The sequence below is a fragment of the Eublepharis macularius genome, chromosome 5, assembly GCF_028583425.1.
Source record: "Eublepharis macularius isolate TG4126 chromosome 5, MPM_Emac_v1.0, whole genome shotgun sequence".
Lineage (NCBI taxonomy): Eukaryota > Metazoa > Chordata > Lepidosauria > Squamata > Eublepharidae > Eublepharis > Eublepharis macularius.
The window spans coordinates 150109489-150135448 of record NC_072794.1 but is presented as its reverse complement, the minus strand read 5'-3'; the positions used below and the strand labels follow the sequence as shown (position 1 = coordinate 150135448).

Sequence of the window (25960 nt, the reverse complement as noted above, 5' to 3'; positions counted from 1 at the left end):
AAACCTTTCCCTGAAAATGTCTCAAGAGTATTGCTGGCTTCTGAATTGGATATTGAGTTGTTTGTATACATTCAAACGTGGCGAACAATTGTAGAGATTTTTCACAATATTTTTACAGTCAGTAAAAAGAAAGGTAAACTATCAGCAAAGAACTGGTTTATACGATCTACAGCGAGAAGTAACTGGCTTTTCCATTGCACTACTCTGAATGGAGGTTGATGGATCCCATTTTTAAATATCTGCCATGTAAAAAATGACCCACTCATTGACGAGATAGCACCTGCGTTTAGTACAGCTAGCTAACTGAATGCAGGAAGCTTTTTACAAAGCTGAACCTTAGAAAGTGATGCTTCGTTCAGAGTAAATGGGTCAGGTGTAAATTGGTCGGTCTCTCTTTTTAGCATTGTTAAGCAAACATAACACTGTTCCAAATCTTCGTTGAATACAAAAGGGACAAAATTGCTCTTTTTAGCTAGCCTGTAGCCCCTTGTGTGATCTACCTTAAAATATAAGATTTTCTATGGCCACCAGAGGGTGCATCATCTAAAGAAATAGTGTGGTGAAATGAAATTCTTGCTTATTTTCATGGTTTCCCACAGCAACCAAGCCCAGAGTTGAAAATTATTTTATTTAAGCAGGCTTTGGCCATGATATCGTAGGGAAGTCAAGTTTTTGATGTATGTTCTTTCTCAATTAAAGTTAGACTTTAAAAGCTGTATATTACGTATCTTCTGTGTACATAGCTTTATGATGGCTAGAAATGTAAGACCCAATTCAGCGTTGCCCTCAAGGTCCTGTTTTGCATTACCCAGAATAGCTTGGCTATATCCATTCTGCGCCTGTTCTCAGTCAGCGTAGCTCAGCGGTTTGAGCATTGGACTGGGGAGATGAACAGAACAAAAAAGCCGAGAAGCCCTGACATTTGTAGCAGGGATAGTGAGGGCAGGGAATGGGGGGAAATTGCCCCTCTTGCACTAAGAGAGCCAGTTAGGTGTAGTGGTTAGGAGCGGCAGGACTCTAATCTGGAGAGCCAGGTTTGATTCCCCACTCCTCCGCTTGAAGCCAGCTGGGTGACCTTGGGTCAGTCACAGCTTCTTGGAGCTCTCTCAGACCCACCCACCTCACAGGGTGTTTTATTGTGGGGATAATAATAACATACTTTGTAAACCACTCTGAGTGGGAGTTAAGTTGTCCTGAAGGGCGGTATATAAATCGAATGTTGTTGTTACTGTTGTTGTTATTAATGGCAGTCTCACTGATGAAAGAGGCACTTTAGCAGTCCAGGTTGCATAGCTCTTTGTTCAAAGTAGGTGCCCTGGCTTGGCAGCACCTTTTCATTACTCACAGGCAGCTGCTCGAAGTCAGGAAAAAAACACCTTCCCCAACAGTGTACATTGGCAGTGCGTGGGATCTATCCCTTGCCGTTTGAAATGCATTTTTAGGTTTGGAAACAACACACCTTATGAGATCTGGCTGTACACTTTGAGCAGTTGTTTGCTGTTTCGTTTTTCGTCTAGCAAAATGGTTTCTTATTGCTGTTATGGAGGTTGGGATATTTTAAATATGTTTCTCTTGTAGGTATGGATGCTCACAGGGGATAAATTGGAAACAGCCACATGTACAGCTAAGAATGCACATCTGGTCACCAGGACCCAGGACATTCATATATTTAGACTGGTGAGTAATATGAATAAAACTAGTTTACTTAGTACTTGCCCAGGGAGCTGCCTTAGGAATCAAGGGGGATAACTTTACACCAGCTTTAGTGTGCAGTTAGAATCAGATCTCAGTATATGGTACAAACTTAATATTTCTCAGACCATCTCTTGCATTTCCACAACACGTACAGCCATCTGATAAGTACGCAGGACTTGGATGTTTGTAGAGGGAAAAGAACATTCTGAAAATACAGCCCTTCTTTCCTTCCAAGTTTCTTGGCATAAAAGGACTTCTTTCCCGCAGGCATAATGGCCATGGGACACTTGCAATTCCTTCTGTAACCACTTCATAAAGAGGGCAAAATGCAGAGTAAACATTTTGCTAACAAATGATAAACGTGAACATGGAAGATTGCATCTTTGGATCGGTCTTGTGCAATTTCATCTCTCTGACTTGTTTTCTAAAACTATGCTTAAACTAGTTTTGTATTATTATGTTTAAATCAGTATAATTGTCATGGCTTCTCTCTTCCCTGCCCTTATGTTTAGAAAGGCACTGCTGAGCCCTATTGTCTATGAGGGGACCAGGAAGCTTTCTTTAGAGAATGCTCGATGCTCTCAAGCTGTGTGAACACACCATACAATATCTGTGAATGATGAATGCTTGATTTTTATTTATACATGTATTGAGTCATTCTCAACACACACAGAGCGCAAGGTGTGATTTAAACCCCATATTTATTCAGGTAGTGGTCCCCACTTAATTTGAAAGTGAACGTGGGTTGGCTCTTTCTTACAAATAGTTGTCAGACTAGGATGTGGGAAACCCAGGTCTAAATTCCCATTCTGCTATGGAAGTTCACTGAATGACCTTGGGCCAGTCACACACACTAAAACTGATAACAACAACAACATTTCTACTTATATACTGCCCTTCAGGGCAACTTAACACCCACTCAGAGCGGTTTACAAAGTATGTTATTATTATCCCCACAACAAACACCCTGTGAGGTGGGCAGGGCTGAGAGAGGTCTGAGAAGCTGTGACTGACCCCAGGTCACCCAGCTGGCTTCAAGTTGAGGAGTTGGGAATCAAACACGACTCTCCAGATTAGAGTCCTGCCACTCTTAACCACTACACCAAACTGCCTCTCACACCAAACCGGCTCTCTGAGAGCTAAGCTACAAAAGACAAACTACATGAGGAGGAGCACGTGAAGTGAGTCACAATGTTAGTCAGGAAGGTGAGTTTTAAAAGAGATTGGAAGGCTTTGTCAATTTCCCCCTCTACAGAGCCAGGGAGATCCCTGCTCAGAGGGTTTGTTAATTTCCTCTTTGCCTGCTGGAACAGGAGGTGAAACTGACAGAACCTTTGGGAGGCAAGGAGGAAATTAACAAACTCTCTGAGCAGGATTTCCCTGGCTCTGTAGGGAGGGGAAATTAACAAAGCCTTCCAATCTCTTTTAAAACTCAGCTTCCCGGCTAACATTGCGACTCCCTTCACGTGCTCGTCACGTGCTTGTCCTTGTGTAATTCATCTCTTGTAGCTTGGCTCTGAGAAAAAAAAAGAAAGGAAGAATGCTGCAATCAACTTTTGGATTCCTTGCGCCGGGGGGGGGGGGGGGGACTGGAATAGAAATGAAATAGGTTAGTAAATAAAAAAAGATTTCCTGGGAGAAGCCAAAAGTATCAATTTCCATTGTACAGTAAGTCTTTGTTTCTGTTTCATTTTTATCCATCTTTTTAAGGAGTACAGGATGATACATTCCCTGTCTCCTTTTATCCTCAACAAATATGTGAGGTATAGGCTGAAAGAGTCAGTGTGGTGTGGTTGCTAGAGTGACAGACTAGGATCTGTGACTGCAGGTTTGATTCCCTGCTCTGCCACGGAAGCTCGCTGGGTGACCTTGGTCCAGTCACATATTCTTAGCCTAACCTACCTCACAGGGCTGTAGTGAGGAAAAATGGAGGAATGGAAAATTGTGTAAGCCACTTTGGGGTCCCTGTTGGGGAGACATGGAGCTTATAAAGGAAGTAAAATAAAAATAAATAAATGGGTCCAAGTAAGCTTCATTGCAGAATGTGGATGCCTGGATTCAAATTTCTACTCAAACCTTCTATCCAGTACACCACATTTGCTCAGGAAAGGTTTCCTAGCCTGATTAAAACAAATCATAACATCTCAGCAGTACAGTTTTAAACCAGCTTAACTGCCATTCCTGCTTCCCACAGAAAGCAGGGAGTTGTAGTTCTGAGAAGACAAGCTAGGAGCTGAATAATTTTCACCATTTCATCAAAATTTGATTTGTCGGGGGAAGAAATTGATATTGGTTATACAGTAGATTGGCATTTGCCAGAACTTTTCCTCAATAGCTGTAATTCCTGATTTCATCTTATGGCACCTGCAATTCATTAGAGACTGACTAATCTATTATGAACCTGATTTGATGCCTTTCCCCCCCAGTGCAATCCTGTTCTTTTCAGTAGTAAACTAGATTTCTTGAGCGTCAGGTCTGCATTTCCCCGTGACGCAGCTCTTGCACCACCTCAGCCACAATTCATGCTCCTGGATTCTAAAAGAGTTCAAAGACCTCATTCTGATCAGCACCATAGCACATGGGAAGAACTAGCTCTGTTATCCCACCTGGGTCATTTCAGGTCAAGAAAACAGTGCAAGGGGGAAGTTGAAGCTCCTCTTTGCCCCATGGGCCAGTACTGATACCAGTCAGGACCCTGCATGAGTTCCCAACAGCATGATATGTGGCTGATGCTATGAAAAATTGACTGGGGAACACAACACCTGACTCTAAAATAAATCTTACGTAGTTGACCCTTAATCTTCAAGTAAGTATATTTTGGTCTACAGGCTGCCCCCCAAATTTTTCATGCTTTTTTTAAAAAGTCGGATTTCCCACCACTCAAGATTTTATAATATATCCACGGTTACCTCTTTGCTAGGTGACCAACCGTGGAGAAGCTCACTTGGAACTCAACGCCTTCCGCCGCAAGCATGACTGTGCGCTTGTGATCTCTGGCGATTCCTTGGAGGTGAGAACTGTGGTGCTATGGCACCTGCTGCAAGAATCTTCATGTGGCCAAGAAAGGGGCAAAAAGGCCCACAAAGAGTCCATATGCTGCATAACCCTGTTTGTTTCATGAAACAGGTATGCTTGAAATATTACGAGTACGAGTTTATGGAACTGGCATGCCAGTGCCCGGCAGTGGTCTGCTGCAGGTGTGCCCCAACGCAGAAGGCTCAGATTGTGCGCTTGCTCCAAGAGAGAACTGGGAAGCTGACTTGCGCAGTCGGTAGGAAACTCCGCTTGTATTCTCCACTATCTCCTGTGATCCCAAGTGCCACATACATAAGTGCTTTTCACCGTTCTCCCCCCCAGAAAGGTTTGGAGTCCTCTAAGGAGGTGTGGGAGGCTACCGTCAGATGGAAAGATTGGCCAAGACCTCTGCCCTGAATATGTAGAAGTGCTTGACAAACTGGCCACGCAATACCTGCCTATACCTACCTACATAAACAAAAGCCAATTCTCAATGTGTTCAATCTTGCAGTGTTCCGAGAAAGGGGGGCAGGGTTTAATTCTGTGGTCCAAAGTCCCCAGGGCAGGATGCAGGTTTACTGTACAGAGCGCACAAAGTGCCCTTAAAGCGACTGCAGGAAGGACAAGCTTGCCACTAGTGTTGCCACCACCAGATTGGGAAATTCCTGAAGATTTTGGCAGGGTGGAGCCTGGAGAGGGCAGGATTTGGGGAGAGGAGGGACCTCAGTGAGGAATAAAACCATACGGTCCATCCTCTAAAGCAGCCATGTTCTCCAGAGGAAATGATCTCTGTTGTCTGAAGATCTGTTGTGATTCTAGGAGATCCCCAGTCCCCTCCTGGAGGCTGGCAAACCTACCTGCTACTCACCTGCAGTCCAGAATTGGGAACTGGCCCTTAATGGGTGCTTTGAGTGCTGCAAAGCTCCATGGGAAAGGGTCCCCTCTGACAAGCATGCATTTTGGCTGGTCGCCATCAGAATCCGTGGACTCCTGTTGCTAGTCTTGAGCCAGTCTCTGCTTCTTTATACCACATGCCTTAACTTTTAGTAGAGTTTCAAGACAATCTAGGAGGGTGAAACTCTGCTTATTTACAATTTGTCTGCACATAATAATGAAGAAGAAATCAGTTTCACAGACTTTTTAAATTCTTAGCCCTTCCTCACAGATGCACGCACCCCTGGGAACACGGTTGCTTTTGATTAGATTTTTCACCCATCAAAATTAAGCTGAGGTTCCTATTTCAGGAAGCAGGAAACTGAAAAATTGTACAGGATTTATTAGGGGAAGATCTGTGGCTCAGTGGTAGAACCTCTGCTTTGCCTGCAGAAGATTCCCTGTTCAATCCCAAGCTTCTCCGGTTAAAAGGACCAGGTAGGAGGTGATGTGAGTTAGCCTTAGCAGGGATCCTGATGAGCTGCTGCCAATCAGAGTAGACAGTCCTGGCCTTGATGGACCAACGCCTCCTCTCTGTGACTAATCCTCCTCTTTAGGGCATATAATTATTTGTTACGGATTTTCACCAATGGAGGTGGCCATTACCATGGGATATGAATCAGTAAACACCACCTAAATTCCTGTAACAGTGGAAAACAAAGATTCATTTGTATTCTAATCTTCCTTATTTTGCAGTCCATAAAATGCATTTCAGTCCTTACTTTGCTTTTAAAGTGCACTTATACCAAAAACGTATTGGTACCTTTTAGACCTTTTAGTCCAACATCACCCTGATTATGAGCAAGGGAAAATAGCAGAAAAGTGTCAAGGGGGAATTAAATTAGTGTGAAGAAGCTGTGGCTATTTGCCTCAAACAGCATTCATTCAACTGATGTGTGCAGTATCTAAGAACAAAATAGCAGATTTACAATTGATTTTTGTTTTATGTCTTTTTGGTTTTGCATGCATAATTAAGCTCTGTAATCAACTACTACAGGGATGCTAAAATGTCACACTGCAAACAATGAATATTAAATCCCAAGTGAACTTTTGTCTTTTTTCTGTTGAATGTATCTGTTCTGCTCCAGCTAAATATAGACTCAGTTTGGCAGGCAGGACAGACTACAGCTGGCAAATCAGTAGCATGAAAAACTGCAAAAAGCAGATCTTTGTGTGACTCGGTGCTTTTTTTGCCACATGCAATTTCCAGGTGACACATGAAGTTGTTCACCTTCCAGTTATATGTATTTGTAACTTGTGCATTTCCCCACAAGAGGTCTGAGCAACTTCTCCTTTTACATGTTAGTGGGAAGAAGCACTTAAGCATGAATAGCTGTGTTCTGTTCCGTTTACCAAGCAATCTCTCCCTTTCATCCTTAAAATGAAATTTGGACTGTGCAGAGATGTGTCGTGGTTTGTGGTACAAGTGTGCCTGAATGAGGATGCAGCACTTTTGCACAACCCTGGAGTGCAAGCATTGGTGCTGAGGATGAGAGCCAAGCTACAAGTGATGCCTGACACAGGTTGAACACTTGTCAGCTTCCCTCAAGTTCTGATGGGAAATGTAGGCATCCTGGTCTTGCAGCTATAATGGAGAGCCAAGCTGTAAAACCAGGATGCCTACATTTCCCATCAAAACTTGAGGGAAGCTGACAAGTGTCCAGCCTGTGTAAGGCATCACTTGTAGCTTGGCTTTTGAGTCTCACCTTGAGTGTGAGGGCGCACTCTCGGAGGTTTGCCATCTTTAATTCAGAACATATGCAGTCGAAACGTAAAGTACTATGATTGAATGGATTATAGGTTCTCTCTGATCTTTTTATGTTTCTTGCAGGTGATGGTGGAAATGATGTCAGTATGATTCAGGAAGCGGATTGTGGTGTCGGAGTGGAAGGAAAGGTAAGTCTCTGGAACAGCAGCTTTTAGTTTTAACCCAATGATAATTAAGCTCGGGACTGAGGTATCTGAAGGACCGTCTTTTCCCAGATGTCCCTGCTGAGGAGTTAAGATCACAGGGAGAGGCCCTCCTGACTGCCCCATCAACCAAAGATGCTTCTCTAGTGGGTACATGAGAGAGGGCCTTTTTCCCCAGATTAGGGAACAGCCCCTCCAGAGAGGTGTACCTAGCCCCCTCACTTCAATCTTTAGAAGGTGCCTGAAGACAGTTTTATTTAGAACTGCATTTGATTGGTAGTTCTAGATTGTGATTTTAAATTGAGTTTTAATGTGTTTTTATATCTGTTGTAAGCCACTTTGAGTGCTTTAATGTAAAAAGGCAGCTAATAAATGTTTTAAATAAAATAATTAAATTAACATTTCTGCACTTTACAATAAAAAAGGTCTGTTATTCTGGACTGCATGCAGGGCTGTATTTGAACCTGAGAGTCAGTTTGGTGTAGTGGTTAAGAACGGCAGGACTCTAATCTGGAGAACCAGGTATAATAACCCCACTTCTCTGCTTGAAGACGGGGTGACCTTGGGTCAGTCACAGCTCTCTGAGAGCTCTCTCGACCCCACCCACCACACAGGGTGATTGTTGCGAGGATAATAATAATAATAACACACTTTGTAAACCGCTCTGAGAGAGGGTTACATTGTCTTGAAGGGCGGTATATAAATTGAATATTGTTATTATTATTATTTCATAATTACTGCGGGGGAAGTAGTCTAGCCCTATTTGTTGAGGACGTGAAGATTTCCTGGAGGGGTCTGAAGTCTTTGCCTTTCCTTCTCCCTGCAGTCCCAGGAAAGAGAGATCTGGCTGAGTCATGCTAGATTCTTTCCTTTCCTCATAAGCTCTGACTCAGCTCATCTTCCCCTGCAGTTGGGAGGAGGAAAGCAAGGCAAGAGGCGATTCCAGCAGTTGCTTCAATCCATTGCCACTTTTTGTGCAGCCAGAGACGGAACCTTCAAAGCCATAGACAGACAGAACCAGGCTGCATGTCAAATGTGTACCCTGATTCTCAGACATGAGGAACATCCATTGTTAGAGGGATAGCCCTATTGCAGAAAAATTAAACAGGATTTAAACTGCCTTGAAGAGTAGCAAGGTATGAGTGAAGTAAACAAACCAATAAGCTTTCCACAAGAGTGTGTGTATTTTGAGGCATTATTCTGACACGAGCCTTTTGGAATATAAATGTGATAGTCTTTAAAGTTCCTCAAGATTCTTGTTTGTTCCTTTTTTTAGTGTGATTTGCATTTGGATGCCTATAGCTGGCTTTTGATTTTGGTGTCGCTTGCTGTGGTATATACTTCCCTGTCAAAAGTGGGTCTCCCATAGCATTCCTCCATATACTGAGGAAGATTTTGCCAGCTTTCACATGTAGCAGAATGAATTGCAAGAGTTCAGAGGTGATAGAATGGACTGTACCACTTCATAATGTGGGTGGGAGGTGCCCTTTTGAAACGTTCCCCTGGAAAGAGTCACAGAAATAGGAAGCTTTCTAGCCCAGACTGCTTCCTGCTATGCTAGCTTTCTACTTGCATGGAGTTTCTCGTGTAGGGGAGACCTACCATTCTGCCTCATTCTACTGCATGTATAGACCAGAATTTTGACCACAGTAGTTAGTGGTAGCAGGGACATGGTAAAAACCTCCTCATAGACTGGGTTTTACATGCACTACACTAAGCTACATCTTCATAATGTAAGAAAGGGAGAAGTGACACCCAGTTTTTAAAAATGGATCAGCACAGCTTGTGTCTCACCAAGTCCAATGGCAGCCAGCGTGGTGTAGTGTAGTGGTTAGAGTGTTGGATTAGCATCAGGGAGTCCAAGATTCAAATCCCCACTCTGCTAGGCCAGGAATCTCATTGGGTGATCTTGGGCTAGTCAAACTCTCAGCCTAACCTACCACACGGGGTGGTTGTGGGGATAAATAGAGGGGAACATGATATAATAATAATAACTTAATAATAAACAACATTCAATTTGTATACTGCCCTTCAGGACAACTTAATGCCCACTCAGAGCGGTTTACTAAGTGTGCTGTTGTTATCCTCACATCAATCACCCTGTGAGGTGGGTGAGGCTGAGAGAGCTCTGAAGGAGCCCTGACTGACCCAAGGTCACCCAGCTGGCATCAAGCGGAGGAGCAGGAAATCAAACCTGGCTCTCCAGATTAGAATCCTGCCGCTCCTAACCACTACACCAAACTGGCTCTTTGGGCTCCCATGGGGAAGAAAAGCAAGGCATCAGTATCTAAAAATGCAACCCACCATGTATTTGAGTCCAGTAGCACCTTAGAGACCATCAAGATTCCAGAGTGTAAGCTTTCAAGAGTCAGAGCTCCCTTCTTCAGACCTTCTCCCTTCTTCAAACCTGCTGTTCTACTGCAGACCCCCACAGCTACCCACCTAAAACAACCTAGCATAAGATACTACAGCATTTCATATGTTTAACAACCCCTGTGTATTTGCATTCCTAAGCAGAAAGCAAATGCATTTCTCAAACTCCAGCAAGCCACATGGCCCCTGAGTTACGTTGCACAGACCTATTTAGAAAGGCCGTTCATTGTGCTGCTGCTTTCATGCCATTCTGTAGCCTTTACTTCTCTGGCGCAAGATGCTTTACTGTTACTTTTTGGTCTTGATGTTCTTTTCCCTTTCCTGGTGTCCCTAGGAAGGTAAGCAAGCTTCCCTCGCTGCAGATTTCTCCATCACTCAGTTTAAGCATCTGGGCCGGTTGCTGATGGTGCACGGACGGAACAGCTACAAAAGATCCGCTGCTCTCAGCCAGTTTGTGATCCACAGGAGCCTGTGCATCAGTACCATGCAGGTAAACAATCCTGCTCTGTTTCTTTTCTTACGTTTTGGACATCTGGACTTAGAGAGATGGGGGGGATCAACACCGAGTAGTGAAAAATCTGTCTTTTTACATTGCATCTGGTCGGTCACAGCACTGACATTGACTGAACACATTTTCTGCAAAACACTTCTTGTGTATCCTTTTGCTTCTGTTGGAAACTTTAAAAAATAGATTCTTTTGATGGGTGTGGCTTTGATCTGTTTCATCAGCAGTCAAGGTGATCACATGTACCCCACCCTGCAGGGCCAGCATACCCTGAATGGGGCAGCTTCTGGGGCCCAATGCTGGAGCCCTCCCATCCGCATGCCATTCCCCCGCCCACCAGCTTACTTGAAAGATTTCCCACCACCCGTCATTCATTCCACACAGCACTGCTGGGTGAAAGGTGTGTGTGCTGCTGGGAGCACAGGGGGTGAGAAGGTCTCTGAATGAACTGCCAAGGAAGGGGGCAGTGGCAGAAGGACATGCAGACAGATGGGCAGGAAGAGGTGGTCCATGGAGGGGGGCATGGTGAAAGGTAGAGGGTCCAGGTACTGTCTTCCCAGACCTTTGGGCACTATCTGCCCAGGGCCTACCCAAACCTGGAACCCACCCTCATCCCCTGCATATGTTCCTTACAGGAAAAATAGCAAAGGGGGGGCAATTTCAGTAAGGAAAATGGATCAATGGAAAGGGCTAAATGCTGTTTTGTCAGCATTGCTTCCTTGCCTCAGTGTGGAAGGATTTGAGGCACAGGAATTGCTTCCAGGAAGAGGGAGAATTGGTAGAATGGACAGAGAGAACACAGCTGGATCTCTCCTTCCTCTGTGTCCCCCCCCCCACCTTCAATTCAGCTCACATTATGACTATTCCATGAGTGGAAGCAGACAGTTAGTTCTTAAGAGCTCTCATTGCTTCTGCATGGAACTCTTGGTCGCCAAACTGCAGCAATCAAGTTTGGCTTCCCCACAATACTGTTGTGCTTCTGCCCACCTTCTGGGCTTCCCCAAGCCTGCTTTGGTACTCTTTCCTGAAAGACAGCGCTGAAAGCCCGTTTGAGGATAGTGTGGATGGAAACATATGGATTTCTGCATCTTCCCATTTATACCAGTGTCATTTCTCCTGCTTTTAGCTGAGATTTGGGGGGGGGGGCAGGATATAGTATTTATTTCCTGCTTTCTTACTGAGACCCAAGGTGGATTACACAGTGCAAGTCAACAGCTAGAGCATTCAGTGAACAAATACAATAGTGTATGGGTTGTAGAAATTTGAAAAATAGCATAAATTCGAACACAGAGACGAAACATTACTGAAACAAAACACAATCGATTAAATACGATATCTTTAACAATGTGGAAACTATACAGTAGGAACATATCTACATTAACAGAAAGTACCCAGTAGAATAGTCTACAATCACAGTCTCTTTACTTAGACATCTCTCTGAGCTATTTCTTACAGCACACCCCTATTAAAGGTAAAGGTAGTCCCCCGTGCAAGCACCGAGTCATAGCTGACCAATGGGCGGATGTTGCATCACAACGTTTTCATTTCCTGAGTGGAAAAGCCCTCCTGAATACTTCAGTTTTATATAGTTTGCAGAAAGTCAGGAAAGTGGGAGCTTTTCTGACCTCCTCAGGTAGGCCATTCCACAAGGTGGGGGCAACCACAGATAAAGTGCATGCACAGGCAACTGTAGATTTTGCCCAGCTGTGAGGTGGTATCTGCAGAAGGCCTTGTTCAGTGGAGCTGCCATGGCGGAGCTTGGGGGGAGAGGCGATCCTGCAGATATGAGAGGCCAAGGTCATGAAGGGCTTCGTAGGTGATAATCGACACCTTGAACTGAGCCCACTCACTGGCTAAAGCCCTTCTTTTCTCTCCCACAGGCTGTTTTCTCTTCGGTGTTCTACTTTGCCTCCGTTCCGCTCTACCAGGGCTTCCTCATTATTGGGTAAGAGCCAAACGGTTTCCTAAAATACGGGTGCTGAGAGATCAAAATGTAAAGAGGTCTGTTTGATGCCTGTCAGATGCTTGGAAGTGTTCGCAGCAGTGAGTGACGCTGATTAAGCTACAAACGGGTGTCCTATCTCCTGTTGCTGCAGTTATCAGAAAGTGGAATGAGACTTAGAGAACTGCATTTGTTCAAAGCTGCTTTTATCCAGCAACAGCGATAAGCACATGGATCCGGTTAGCTGAATTTCAGCTGCTGTTAGGATCTGTTGAAACACCTTCTATTTAAGCGTCAGGAGCAGAGGTTTTGTGTTGCTTGGAGTCTGTCTTTCAGAAGAAACACAGGATATACATTTTTTTTTTAAAGTATGTTAAACTAATTAGGATGTCCACTCTTTCCAAGAGGTACCTTTGTGGAAGAAAATGCAGTTGAATGCATTCCCTTTGCAGGGGTGTGTGTGTGTGTGTGCATCCAGTATCATAAAGTGGATTTGAAGTTGAGCTCTGTTAACAGCAATGCCTGTTTCACACAGGTGATATGATTCAGCAATGAGATGGGAGAGACCTGACTTGGGTAGGAAGGACTACACCACTTCAGACAATGGGTAGAGGCCTGCAAGCAGAAACCAGCACAGCATGGGAAAAAAGTGAGAATTTTTCTTCTTGCTGTGCTAGTTTTCTGCTTGAGTGGCATTTTCTAGGCGAAGAGCTAGAATCTAGCACCTGTAGTCTAAAGCGGTGTGGTCCATTCTGCCATTTGATGTGTAAGTTTTGTGTCTTACTTTGTGGCAAGGTTTCAGGGGGGGAATTACAATGCGGGATTCCTGAAGCTGTGTTTCTTTGCAAATTTGGAACAATGGATCCCCCAGCATTGAACTAAGACATTAGATTTTTCTCACATTACGTATGCTAATTTTCTGCACTTTGCACCCCTGCTCTGTCAAGCTAATTACATATATTCTAGCTAGCCTCCTGACACTGTAATTTGTCATACCCCTCCTACCCTCTGCCTGGATTATAAAGAATCCTTCCTTTTTCCATTCCTCATATCTGACAAAGGGAGCTTTGATGCTCAGAAGTTCATATCTTGAAAATCTAGTTGGTTTTAAGGTGCTATTGGACCCCGATCTTGCTTTTTGTGGCAAAGCTATTTTCTTATCATAGAGGCATAGTCAGTTGTAGCTCCTAAAAATATGCCCATATTGTATTGTGTTGTGTTGTATGCACAAGAAGCAGACATCCCTGAGTCTTTATATCCCAGTCAGGAGGTGGGAGGGATGAAGCAAAGAAGAGAGTCAGGATGTAAAGGTACAATTTTACAACACAGAGTGATTAAAGCAGAAATTGGCATTGTTGGCAAGATAAGAATCCTCTGTCCCTGGGATATAACGGCTCAGGGATATACACTTATATCTGAAGAAGGGAGCTTTGACTCTCAAAAGCTTATACGCTGAAAATCTTGTTGGTCTCTAAGGTGCCACTAAACTCCAGTCCTGTTGTTTGCACACTGATGTGTGTGTTTGTTACATTTACAGTCTACATGTTTTGGTTCCATATAAAACATATGAAGTATATAATGATATAGTTTTTAGGTGAACAGAACCTAGCTTTTGAGTCACAATTCTTGTTTTTTTTATTTTATTCATTTATTTACTTCATTTATATCCCCCTTTCTCCCAAATGGATAGCCAAAATGGCTTAAAACTTTCTCCCCTCTTCTATTTTATCATCACAACAACCCTGCGAGGTAGGTTGAGGGTTTGTGTCTAGCCCAAGGTCACCATTCATGGCAGAGTGGGGATTGAAACCTTGGCCTCCTAGATCCCAGCCACTACACCACACATTAAAATGTTCTTTTGTTAATGATTTGCTGTTTGAGTTTAATTATTAAGTCCTCTTATGCCCCAGCATTTCACCTGAGTTCCTCACTGACCTGAAACCTGTTCATCTCCTGGAATTAAATGTTCCGAATGTTATAAAATAATAACATATTGTAATTATGCAATGGCACTGATGTTCTTATGCAGTGGCGCTGATACAGTATGTATGGGGACAAGGGAGCTGACTGTGTGATCATGGCTTTGCTTGGAGGTAAAATCAGGAGAGCGAGCAGAAACACGAATGAACAGATACATGGTGCAAATTCTCTTAAAGTAATGTACAAGAGCGGGGCTCAGATATTGGAGGAGGAGGAGGATTGATGGCATTAGCAAGGATTAGCACCTGAGGCTTATCTCCCTGGAGGTCAAGATGCTCCTGAACAGACCTGTAGAGTCTCTTCGGAAGACTCTACCACTTGGTCAGGAGGTAGCATAAAAGAGGAAAGATAGAAAGCAGCAAAAACATGTCATCCATTCCACTTAAATTTGCCTCCAGTGTGCAAAAGGAAATCTCTTAAAACAATGAGGAAATCAATGGGTGTTTCTCTCATTACTGTTTACAGATATTCTACAATCTACACCATGTTTCCAGTGTTCTCTCTGGTCCTGGACAAGGATGTCAAATCAGAAGTTGCCATGCTGTACCCAGAGCTCTACAAAGATCTTCTGAAGGTTCGACAGAGCTTCTGGGTTTTTTTCCTTTGGGTTCCTGCATGTGTTCTTCTAGCATAACATATGTAAAACATTTTTCTGTCCTTTTTATTTTCAGGGGAGGCCGTTATCCTACAAAACGTTTTTAATATGGGTTTTGATAAGCATCTATCAAGGTACGACACTTTACCTGTTTTATCAAGTTGCTTCTAAAATTATTAATACTGTATAATCAAATGAGCTGAGAAACGAATTGTTCAATCTTCATGTTTTCCCAAATTTGGGGGAAACAAATTCTGCGCTGATGGCTGGAGGATGCTCAGTTCAGCAAAGCTGAACAGTTACATGCTCTAGCCGTTTGCCGTGGTGGTACTGCAGTGCAACAGAGAAGTGTGGCTTAGATTCATCCAGTTTTTCCCTTGGCAAAAAAAAAAAAAGGAAACAGGTACAACTGGAGATCATGGGAATCATATGGACAAAAGTTGAGTGGGATGGGGATTGTAGCAGGGGTACTCTTTGTGATTTTAGGGCCTGAGCAAAAGACCCAGATGGGGCCCCAGAATCACTGCCACCACCATCCCTTGCCTGAGCCATCCTTGGCTCCAGAAAGGGGTGGCCCTTGACCTATGCAAGGCAGGCAGGCACACACAGTGGCCACTGCCAGCTCTTCTTCTTTTCCCTCCCTCCACTGGTGGGAAGGACCATGGATGGTGTCTCCCCAACCCTGGGTAGCTTCCTTGGATGCCCTGTGGCTAAGACCACCCTGGGCTGTAGTAAGGATTGGAGGGGGTAAGATTGGGCAAGATTGGAGGGGGTGGGCGAGCTGGTTGGATCCAGTCCATTTTTTCTCCTCTGGCAAGCTTGCCCTGGTAGTACCCACACAAAGCTCCTTGGGTCATATTGCTAGAATGCCAACCAAGTTCAAAGTTTCTGGTGCTTTGTTGGCTTTATTTTTATGCCCAAAAGGATCAGGTAAAAATTTTTAATCTACCTTTCTCTTCAGCTCTATCAGAAACTATCCCACCTCTTCAGCTTTCCATAAAATTCATCTCTGTTGCTTCCCCTGAGTGTAAAAACACTCAGGGGAAGCAACGGAGATGAATTTTATGCCCCTTTCATATTTCTGTTTTAACACAGTTGTTACCAGTTGCTGCCCCAAATTCATGTATAGTGATGTGGGAGCTGCAGTTTCAAACACAATTTACATCCAGTTATGAACCATATATGAATTGCTGTGGCCATTTCAAACAGTCTGTTTTTACCCCCCTCCTCCAGGCCACCAGGATGTCTGCTTTAAAAAAAAAAAATCACAAAATGTTGCTAATTATTTGCTAGAGTGTTGTATAATTGTATAATTTGCATAGTATCATTTGCTATAATTATGTGCTATAGTGTTGTAATGATAGGTATAGCAGTTTCTCTGAATTTCGTTTTTTTAAGGAGCTAGAGATTTTTTTAAAAAATAAAAGGTGGGAATTCAGAGAACCTGGTACACCTGTCATTACAGTGCTATAGCACTAATCTATACACATTTGAAATGAGAACATGCTGGGAATTGAGCAGGAAAATCAAAAAGGCAACACTGTCGGAAGCACTATGGACATTTCAAACAGTTCTCTGCAGCAAATGGGAACAGGAAAAGGAGAGCTTTAAAAAAAAAAAACCTGCTCAACCACACTTAGCGAAGCAGTTCTGTCTGAAAATGTTTTTAAAAATCCGCTAGCAACCAGGAGCCAAAACAGCTTACAAAGGTTGTATGAAAAGTGCCTTATACTGAATCAGAACCATGGTCCATCTGAGTATTGTCTACTCAGACCGGCAGTGGCTCTCCAGGGTCTTGTCAATGTCTTTCCCATCACTCATCCTTAACTGGGATTGCCTGGGATTGAACTTTGAACCTTCTGCATGCCACGCCCATGTTTTACCACTGAGACTCAGCCCCTCAATGATGCTTCAGGCTGGAATCTGGGGAAAAAGCCTTTTCAATCTGAAGTTGAAGCAAACGATCAGCCCGTGGAATAGCTAAGAGCGAGGATGATCAGCTACCAGGGGCTTTGGGTGGGGTGAAGGAGGGCTGTAGTTGCCTCCCGCGGATCCGCTCTGCATCCTGCTGCTTGCAAGTGGAGCGAGCCACATCGCAGTCGGTGTCCGTCCATTTCCTGAGGTCACACGCTGACAGGTTGGGCTCTACTCATTTCAGTAATAATTTTATTCTTTTAAAATGGGAGGCTGTTTCTGGATGGTCAGAGCGAGAGAGAGAGAGTGAAACATCGTGGGAAAGATGTTCAAGCCAAGGCTGTTCTCCTCTTACATTCTGCGGGTCAGATGACTTCACCTCTCCATGGCTCACACCATGCCATTTGGCTAGAATTTATATCACCCAAGATTGGGGATGACCGAACACTGAGCAGCACCCAGATGGTGGAAAGGTTACTTTTCGGTCTGCGCTTTATGGCTGGATCTTGAGTCACTGGTGGAATTGTTCTTCAAACAAGCAGAAAGCAAAGGCTGTGGATTACTCATCCGTGCAGATTACTCATGCTGATGATATGAGTTGTGTCTGCAGCTGAGTATCTGGGAAGCTGTGTGGCTGTTTTCAGGTCAGCCAGAAGCAGGATGCAAAGTGGTTCTCCCTCCTCCCCTCTCTCTCTCTCTCCAGCTCACAAACCTTCTGATTTTAGTGGGATTTGTTTCCTAGCAAGTAAAGCTAAGATTTCAGCCAAGAATAGGATGGGGTGTGGTCCAGTTACCTCTCTTACCAAGAGATTGTATAGGCTGTTGGTGTGTTCATGATGCTTAATACTGTAAACTGGAAAGCCCTCACTTCAGATATTGCTTCAGCTATGAGCTCACTGGGTAGTCTTAAGCAAGCCTGTCTTCCTTTTGTGCATGCAATATGTCAGCTGGCCTACCTTACACAATTACCATAAGGATTACAGAGATGGGGAATGTGAAGGGGCTTGAGCATTCCAAAACACTATGTAAATTGTGGGTTTTCCGGGCTGTATTGACGTGGTCTTGGCAACAACAACCATCGTTCTCCGGCCGTGAAAGCCTTCGACAATACAACTATGTAAATTGTTGCTAGCTGCTGACACAGCAATCATATTCCTTTGATCCAGATTCCAAACAAGGGACCTGGAATGGTGCTTATTTCCCCCATAAAGAGATGGTCACAGGTCTGCATTCTTCAAGGGTAGCTGTTGAGCTTTTGCAAAGATGGAGAAACCCTTTTCTTTAAACGGGACTTCTCCTTACAATAGAGATAGTAAAGTTTATTGCAGCGGGCAGTGAGTGTGTGCTGTTACTGCTGTTCGATTGAATTTGTTTTGAGCTTTTTTGTTTGTTTCTCTTTTCTTGGTACCAGTGAATTTGTGTACCTTCCCTTGAAGGTAGGAAAGGTGGGGCACGAATCCTCTTAAGTGAGAAGTGGAGGAAACAAATTACTTTGAAAAAAGCAGGTCCCTGCCTTTGTGAGTCAAAGCACGGCAGACTCTGTCATGAGGCCAAGTGAGAGGAGGGCTCCAGGCAGCAGGTGCTAGGAGGCTGTGGGCTCCCCTGCCGTCTCTTTGCCTGCACCCCGTTCTCATTGCTGCCGCTGCCTCGTCTCCTCACTCAGGAGCTTGAACACCCAGTGCTCCTTCCCACCTTGTTCTCAGGCAAATCTGCTTGCTTGCTTGCTTGCTTGCTTGCTTGCTTGTTATAGTCTGTCTTTCTCACTGAGATCCACAGCAGATTACACAGTTCAAGTGAAATACAATGTAATCAACACCTAGGACATTCACTGAGCAAAGTACAATAATGAACCACAATTAAGACATTCTGTGAAACAGGTACAATAGTGGTATGTTAGCAGAAAATCTGAAAACAAACCTAAAGCCAAGCATAGAGATGAAATCTTTCTGAAACAAAGCACAACTAATTTACATGGCGTGTTTAGCAGGATGGAAACTTCCTAGTTGGTACATATGTACATCAGCAGACAGTATCCAATAGCATAGCATATAGTCCCTATTCCTACCCAAAGTATCTCTCTAAGCTATTTCTTATGACATAGTGCTATAATCTGGGTAGAAATCCTTCCTGAATAATTTGGTTTTGTGTAGTTTGTGGAAATCCAGGAGGCATTCCTGACCCCCTCAGGCAGGCCATTCCATAAGGAGGGGACTATCACAGAGAAAGCCGGTGGTCGGGCAGCTGTTCATTTTGCCTAGCTGCAGAACGGTATCTGCAGACGAGCCTGTTTAAATGTGTGAAACTGCTGTGGCAGAACATGGGGGGAGAGATAGTTGCAAAGCTATGAGGGGCCAAGGCCATGAAGGGCTTTGAATGTGATAGTCATGGCCTTGAACTAAGCCTGGTAACTGATGGACAGCCAATGGCGTAACTGCAGAATGGGAGTGATATGCATGCTCTGTCAAATTCCTGAGAGTACAGAAAAAAGGGTCGTCTTCTGCATTACATTGCAGTCTTTCCTTTAGCCTCTCTCCTACTTGTTGAAATTCCTGAGAGTAAACAAACTGCAGCATTTTGCACTAGCTGGAGTCTCTCAATTGACTTTCGGGAAGACCTACATAGAGTGCATTATAGTAGTCTGGTATCAATGCTACTGTGGCATGAATCCAGGTGGCCAGATGAGCCATGTCAAGGTAGGGGGCCATCTTCCAAGCTAGTCTGAGTTGTGAGAAGGCGTTTTTTGCAGCTGCATTTACTTGTTTCTCTAGCAGCAGTGCTGGGTCTAGTTTAACCCTTAGGCGCTTAACTGAGTCAGCCAGAGTCAAATGAACCCCATCAAAGGTCGGACGCACAGTGTCTTTTAAGATCTCTGCTTTTCCAACCAGCATCACTTCCATCTTGTCTGGGTTCAATTTTGGTTTGTTTGCTTTCAGCTAATTGACAACAGCTGTCAAGCAGCAACAAATGTAGGAAGGCTTCTTGGGTAGGCACAACTTGCTGTGTTGTATATAAACATGCCTGACAGGATAAGCAGGGAAGGGCTATTGGATGCTCCAGTTCAGGAGGGGAGCAGTCTCGGATAGTACCTCTTGTTGAGCTGCCACTGGATCAAAACAAGACTCCTGCAGTATGAACTGTGCTAGGTCTGGTCAATGAAAAGGAGTTGGAGAAGGCTTCAGCTTCCATGCCCTGTTGGTGACCTTCCATAGTAACTAGTTGATCACCGTGTGAAGCAGGATGCTGGACTAGATGGACCACTGGTCGGATCCAGCAGGGCGCTTCTTATGTGAACTAGATGTACACTGTCCCTTTCGAGCTTGGCTTGAAAGTCCTTGGTGATCTCTGCTGGAACTCCAATGCAGGCCCACCTGCTGTGCATTTATGCAACTCAAGCCATTTCGTTACCCAGTATTTGAGAAATCTCAGCCACGTGTGTGAACTCTCTGCTGGAAAGTATTGAGCTTGGGTTGACATCAGGTGATAAGAAAATTACATCTGGGAGGATTAACCTGGGACTGGCTCGTACGGAGTGGTCGACTATCATGGAGCTAGGCCAACTTGAAGGTATAAATTGGCCGCTTGGGCATTGAACACCCGATACCTTGTTTAGAAAATTGCCAGTACCTTATAGAACCACATGGATTTTGTGTATATTAGAGGCAAAGGTAGAAAACACCTTAGTTTCTCTCTTTGTTTTCATTTTAAAGATATCATCTGTGGTGTTTTGCATTGGTCATTAGTTCATTTGTTCAAGTTTTCCATTGATTTCAACGAAGACCCAGTCAGTTTTTTCTTGCCTGTTCCTTTTGTGTTTTACATCCAAACAGCATGAAATTTTGGAGTGTTCTACTACACCCTCAAGGCATTGGACTTGCCAAACTTCAGAGACAAAGGTCAACGGGCTCTCATTTTAGAGGCAACTACAAATGTTACACACTGCAGGCTTCTACTTGATAGCAGCAAAAGACCCAGCCAATATTCAGACATTTCTTTGCTGTGGGTGGGAGAGCTTTTGGATGTATCGGATGAATTTTCTGTGAACCCCAAATGCTGTAGTAGCCCATATATCCAATTGAGAAATTCCTCCACTGTATTGCCAATCCAAAGCAATGAGGAAATAAGAGTTTTCATTGGTTTTTGTTTTTTCCCATTAGTTTACATTGTAAAAATAATGAAATGACCGGGGCTTATTCATTCTGTTTCCCATTCCATTTTTAAAAAGTATATACCTCTTGTTCGTGGTATTTCTGTTAGGATGCATGTGTATCTCAACAGCTTGCAACATTCTGTGATTCCTGAAAAGTGGTTATCCTGATCTAGGGATGGAGGGAAGCCAAATTTTAATGCATACCTCAAAAGAACCCCCATTTGGTCCATTTACTTCTTTCATTATTGGTCCTGCGATCAGTCACTTTACTATTATTTGAAATGCTTCAGCACAAGTTGTTCCACTACAGTTACCAGGTTAGAAATAATCATGGCTTCTCCATATATATTTATCTTTTGATTTTTTTTCCCGGTAAGGTCTGTAACCGCCCCTCTTTTCCTCTCTCCCCTCACAGGTAGCATCATAATGTATGGAGCGCTGCTGCTCTTTGAATCAGAGTTTGTCCACATTGTGGCTATTTCCTTCACATCCTTGATCCTCACGGAGTTGTTGATGGTGGCACTGACAATCCAGACGTGGCATTGGCTCATGATAGTGGCAGAATTACTCAGTCTTTCCTGCTACATCGCCTCACTGGTCTTCTTACATGAATTTATTGGTAACAGTCATTCTTTTGTCTTTCTCAAAATTTCTCTCAGGAGAAGGTTTACCAAGTCAGGGCCAGCTCTGTCATGCAGCTTGTGAGGCATTTTCTTCAGAAAACAGATTTTGACCACTGTTTAAAAGGTCGGCAAATAACCGTCACTTATGCCTTCTAGTATGTTTTTAGTCAAGTGTGCGTGTGGGGGGTCGATAGTTGGATTTTCCATCTCAGGAACAAATGTTCATAGCTTGGATCTGGCAGAGGATTTCCATGGATGGAAGTGGGGGCTGATTCTCACTGATCCCCTCTTCCTCCCTCATGCTGTTCTTGGGGGGCTGTCCCCCAGGAACAGCATTTCAGGGACCTTTTCAGCTGCAGAGGGAGGAGGAAGGCTGGGAATTCCCCTTCAACTGACAGAAGCCCTTTCAGTTGTTGGGAATTATTGCTGGATCCATGTGTGAAGCCCTGAGAGTCTAGGAGAGAAGAAGAGTTTTAGGCACCAGCTGATACAGACGAACTCCAATCTAAATAGGGTCATCAGGATCCTATTTTTATTCTACCCTCCTTCTAAGGATTCACGGCACTTAGCATGATTCTCTTATCTTCACAATAGACCTGTTTCCCCCAGCTAGGATTCTGCTGAACTCTGGAGTTCTGCAGGATGTCTCAAAGGGTTCCACAGGAATAAATCATGGAATAAATCAATAAATAATTTTGAAATACTGTGGAAAAATTCCAAATATCCCTTGAAATATGATGGTTAATAAGATTATGTTTGCCCTGGCCTGGTTAGCCCAAGCAAGTCTGATTTTGTCAGATATTGGAAGCTAAGCATGGTTGGCCTTGGTTAGTAATTGGATGGGAGACCTCCAAGGACGACCAGGGCTGCAGAGGTGGGACGTGGCAAATCACCTCTATTGCCTTGAAAGCCCCAGCAAGGGTTGCCATAAGTCAGCTAAGACTATGACAGCACTTTCCACCAACAAGGTGATGTTTAGTTGGATTGTGTCTCTGTTAATTTTGTATCATTATGGAGTGTTGTCGGTATAAATGACAACAGTTGGGCAGTAATTGAGTCGCACTCCCCACCATCAACTTTTTTTGGCCTGTAAACATTTTCATAAGTAATTCTAGGATTTGACAAATTAATTTAGAGTTTTGTCCATGAAAAAAGGTTGGATAATACTGCAATAGACTGTGAAGCGGGCTGAACATGAGTGACTGTCCCAGGGCCTCCTAGTGAACTTTCTGACTGAGTCAGGATCTCCATGGACCTAATCTAGCTAATATATCACCGTTCTTCACAGAGATATTAGGCGGGAGAGGGAGAGGGGAGATCCACAAGGGTTAAATACATGTATTCAGGTTTGTGAAGACACAGTATATACTTAAAGGATTTGTTATAGCTGCCTTTTCACAAGGACCAGCAACAGGGCCTAGAGGCTGAGGCCTTCCCCTGATGTTGCCTCCTGGCAATGGTATTCAGAGGTTTACTGCCTCTGAATGTGGGAGTTCCCTTTGGTCACCATGTCTAGTAGCCGCTGACGGGCCTCTCCTCCATGACTTTGTCTAATCCCCTTTTACAGCCGTCTGTGCCTGTGGCCATCGCTACATCCTCTGTCAGTGAATTCAGCATCTTAATCACTCGTTATGTAAAGACACGTTTCCTTTTGTCTCACCTGAATCTCCTGCCCATCAGCTTCATTGGATGATGGGAGAGGGAGGAAAAGTTCTCTCTGAGCCAAACTGCAAGTGACGCCTGACACTAGTTAAGACACTTGTCAGCTTCCCTCAAGTTTTTATGGGAAATGTAGGCATCCTGGTCTTGCCGCTTGGCTCTCCGACTGCTGTCTAATGGACTTTTCAACTGTCACTTGTCCAACATTCCGGCAAGCTGCCTACATTTCCCATCAAAACTTGAGGGAAGCTGACAAGTGTCCAACTAGTGTCAGGCATCACTTGTAGTTTGGCTTTCTGTTAAACCAGCTGTGCCCTGGCAGTTATGTGTTGAAACTTTCAAATTTTGGAAGAGCCCATTCATGTGGACCTTGGCCCTGAGGGAGCAAGGGGGCTTGAGGCCTCTTGCACCATTTTCCTGATCTGAAAATAGCTCTGGGGAGCAACTGTTTACCCCTTCTGTGCAGTCTATCAGTATTCACATATTTCCCCAATGGGATGAGTAACAGCTCCTTGGATTGGAAAAGCAGTGTGGGGGTTGAAGGCTTAAGACCCCTCTCTCTATGTATGGCCCCCTATGGGCTTGACCCAAGACTGACCCAGGACAGCCCTGAAAGAGTCTAATATGTAGTTAGATCTTGAAGGCCTGCCTTATGACCTTACTACAATTCCTGTGTCCACTTGGTCCTCCTGTATATATTGTGCAATACTCGGTTTTTCATTTCATAGAATCATAGGGACGGAAGGTACCGCCAGGGTCATCTAGCCCAACCTCCTGCACAATGCAGGAAATTCACAACTACCTCCCCTTCCCCCCCCACACACACACACTCAGGGACACCCTTGCTTTCAGCTGTTTGGATCATTTTCTTCATTCTTCCCTTCCAGATGTTTATTTCATCGCAACCTTATCATTCTTGTGGAAGGTGACCGTCATCACTCTGGTCAGCTGTCTCCCTCTCTATGTCCTGAAGTACCTGAGGCGAAGATTCTCTCCTCCAAGCTATTCGAAGCTGACATCATAGGTGCTTCTGTCAATGAAGCAAAGACTCATTTTTTGCACAGTGCTCACAGACAAAATCCGTGTGTGTTCATCATAGTAACAGCTGCATCTGACAGTTGCGTGCCAGGATTGTGCATTGGCTAGTGACCTTTGCAGACAAAGACTGAATGATTGACAGTTAAGCAAGATGGCTAGGAGCTGACCAAGTAAGCAGGGGAAACTAACAGGTGCACTGCGTGATCGGTCAAGTTCTGCCCATTTATATTTATTTTAAGCGAAGTCCAAGACAGGTATCTGCAAAGAGCAGGGCTTCCAATGTGCAATCAGCTTACTGGAAAACTGTGAAGTAAGCTATTTATTTGAAAAATGTTCTCATAATTTGTTTTCCTTTGTATTCCTTCCTTGTGATGTTTTATATTACTAATCTTTTTGGTTCAGGTAGATATAAGCCTTTGAGCATCTTGGGAAATCCTTTCAAATGGGTGACTCATTTTACTGTTAAATAGGCAACTCTTACGGTGCCATACTGTGTCCCAAACCAGAAGTGAACATCTCAGTAGGACGTGGTTTTCTTTAAACCCCCTTGAAGAAAAAATGTCCTGCCGTGACTCTTTCCTGCTGTGATGTGACCATATTATTTTTAAAGGGACTCCATGGATTTGGAAAAGGGAAAACTCTTGTTTTATTCAACAGCAGTGTTTGAGGAAAGACAAATTTTATAATAGCTATCCTGTAAGGTGCCAAGAACACAGTGCATAGCAAGCATAGCTTGCCACATAGGACTTAACACAGAAGTGGAGACCACATTTGCAGGGGGAATGGATGGTGGGGGAGGCTTCATCCTTCCCATATAATCCCGCTTCTTAGCCACTTTTCTTCCAGTTTTCCTCTAGCCAATGCTGAGTCTTGGTGTGGGGGGAGGAAGGAATGTGAAGCAAAAGGAGAATTGGTGCATTAGGGAACATGAAGCACCTGATTGTTCCTGAAAATGCCCCTCCTCTGCATTACCATTCACCAGCAAATACATATTTGCTAAGGTAAGGCATGCTTCTGCCCAAATGGCCAAGTTGTATCAGGCTCGTCTAGTATATCTGGCAACTTCTGGCTTTTTGACTTTCTCCACTCTTTAACTGTTTCTAGAGACAGTTGGCCAGAAGCGCACATACATGTGCTATGATAAAAGAACCTGGGAATTAAGCCCAGGGAGACACCAGATACCAGTGAGTTCCAAGTACATCGGGCAGGTAGCAGCTCTAGATTAGAAGATGTCTCTGGGCTGGCTGGTAGTATGGATAACACTGCTGTCTAATAGAACCACACTACTTTTGACCTTCCTAGACCTTTTGGAAGGAAACTTGCTGCTAATAGTCTTTTGTGAAAAGTATCAGAAATGTTGTTCTGCAGAAAAGTAACGGATGCATTATGAATCATTAAAGATTTGAAAGGGAAAGGTCATGGGATTCTTGCTATTTTACTGTCAAGCCCTTTTTTTTCTTTTTTTTTTTGGAAAATCTGTTTCCTGTTAGAGCTGAACTGCATGTTCATAAATATCACTGGACTGTGCTATTTCAGAGCACAGGTGGGGAATTGGTTCCCCTCTCCCCATGCTTCCCTATTTAAAGCATATTTCTATGCGCAAAAAGCAGCATGTTCAGGAGTCTGCTAG

At 44.0% G+C, this 25960-nt stretch overlaps 1 protein-coding gene across 1 annotated transcript in view; it reads left to right on the top strand.

Moving 5' to 3' along the window:
* The window catches only part of ATP9A (ATPase phospholipid transporting 9A (putative)), a 129860-nt gene extending 104113 nt beyond the window's left edge, over window positions 1–25747 (top strand). The window contains exons 19-28 of the mRNA XM_054981182.1: window positions 1579–1677; window positions 4616–4705; window positions 4822–4966; window positions 7475–7539; window positions 10262–10417; window positions 12313–12377; window positions 14820–14928; window positions 15026–15083; window positions 21426–21629; window positions 24180–25747. Coding sequence (XP_054837157.1) covers window positions 1579–1677; window positions 4616–4705; window positions 4822–4966; window positions 7475–7539; window positions 10262–10417; window positions 12313–12377; window positions 14820–14928; window positions 15026–15083; window positions 21426–21629; window positions 24180–24316 — 1128 coding nt within the window. The 3' untranslated portion in view covers window positions 24317–25747. The remainder of the gene's footprint in view (window positions 1–1578; window positions 1678–4615; window positions 4706–4821; window positions 4967–7474; window positions 7540–10261; window positions 10418–12312; window positions 12378–14819; window positions 14929–15025; window positions 15084–21425; window positions 21630–24179) is intronic.
* The last annotated feature ends 213 nt before the right edge of the window (window positions 25748–25960 follow it).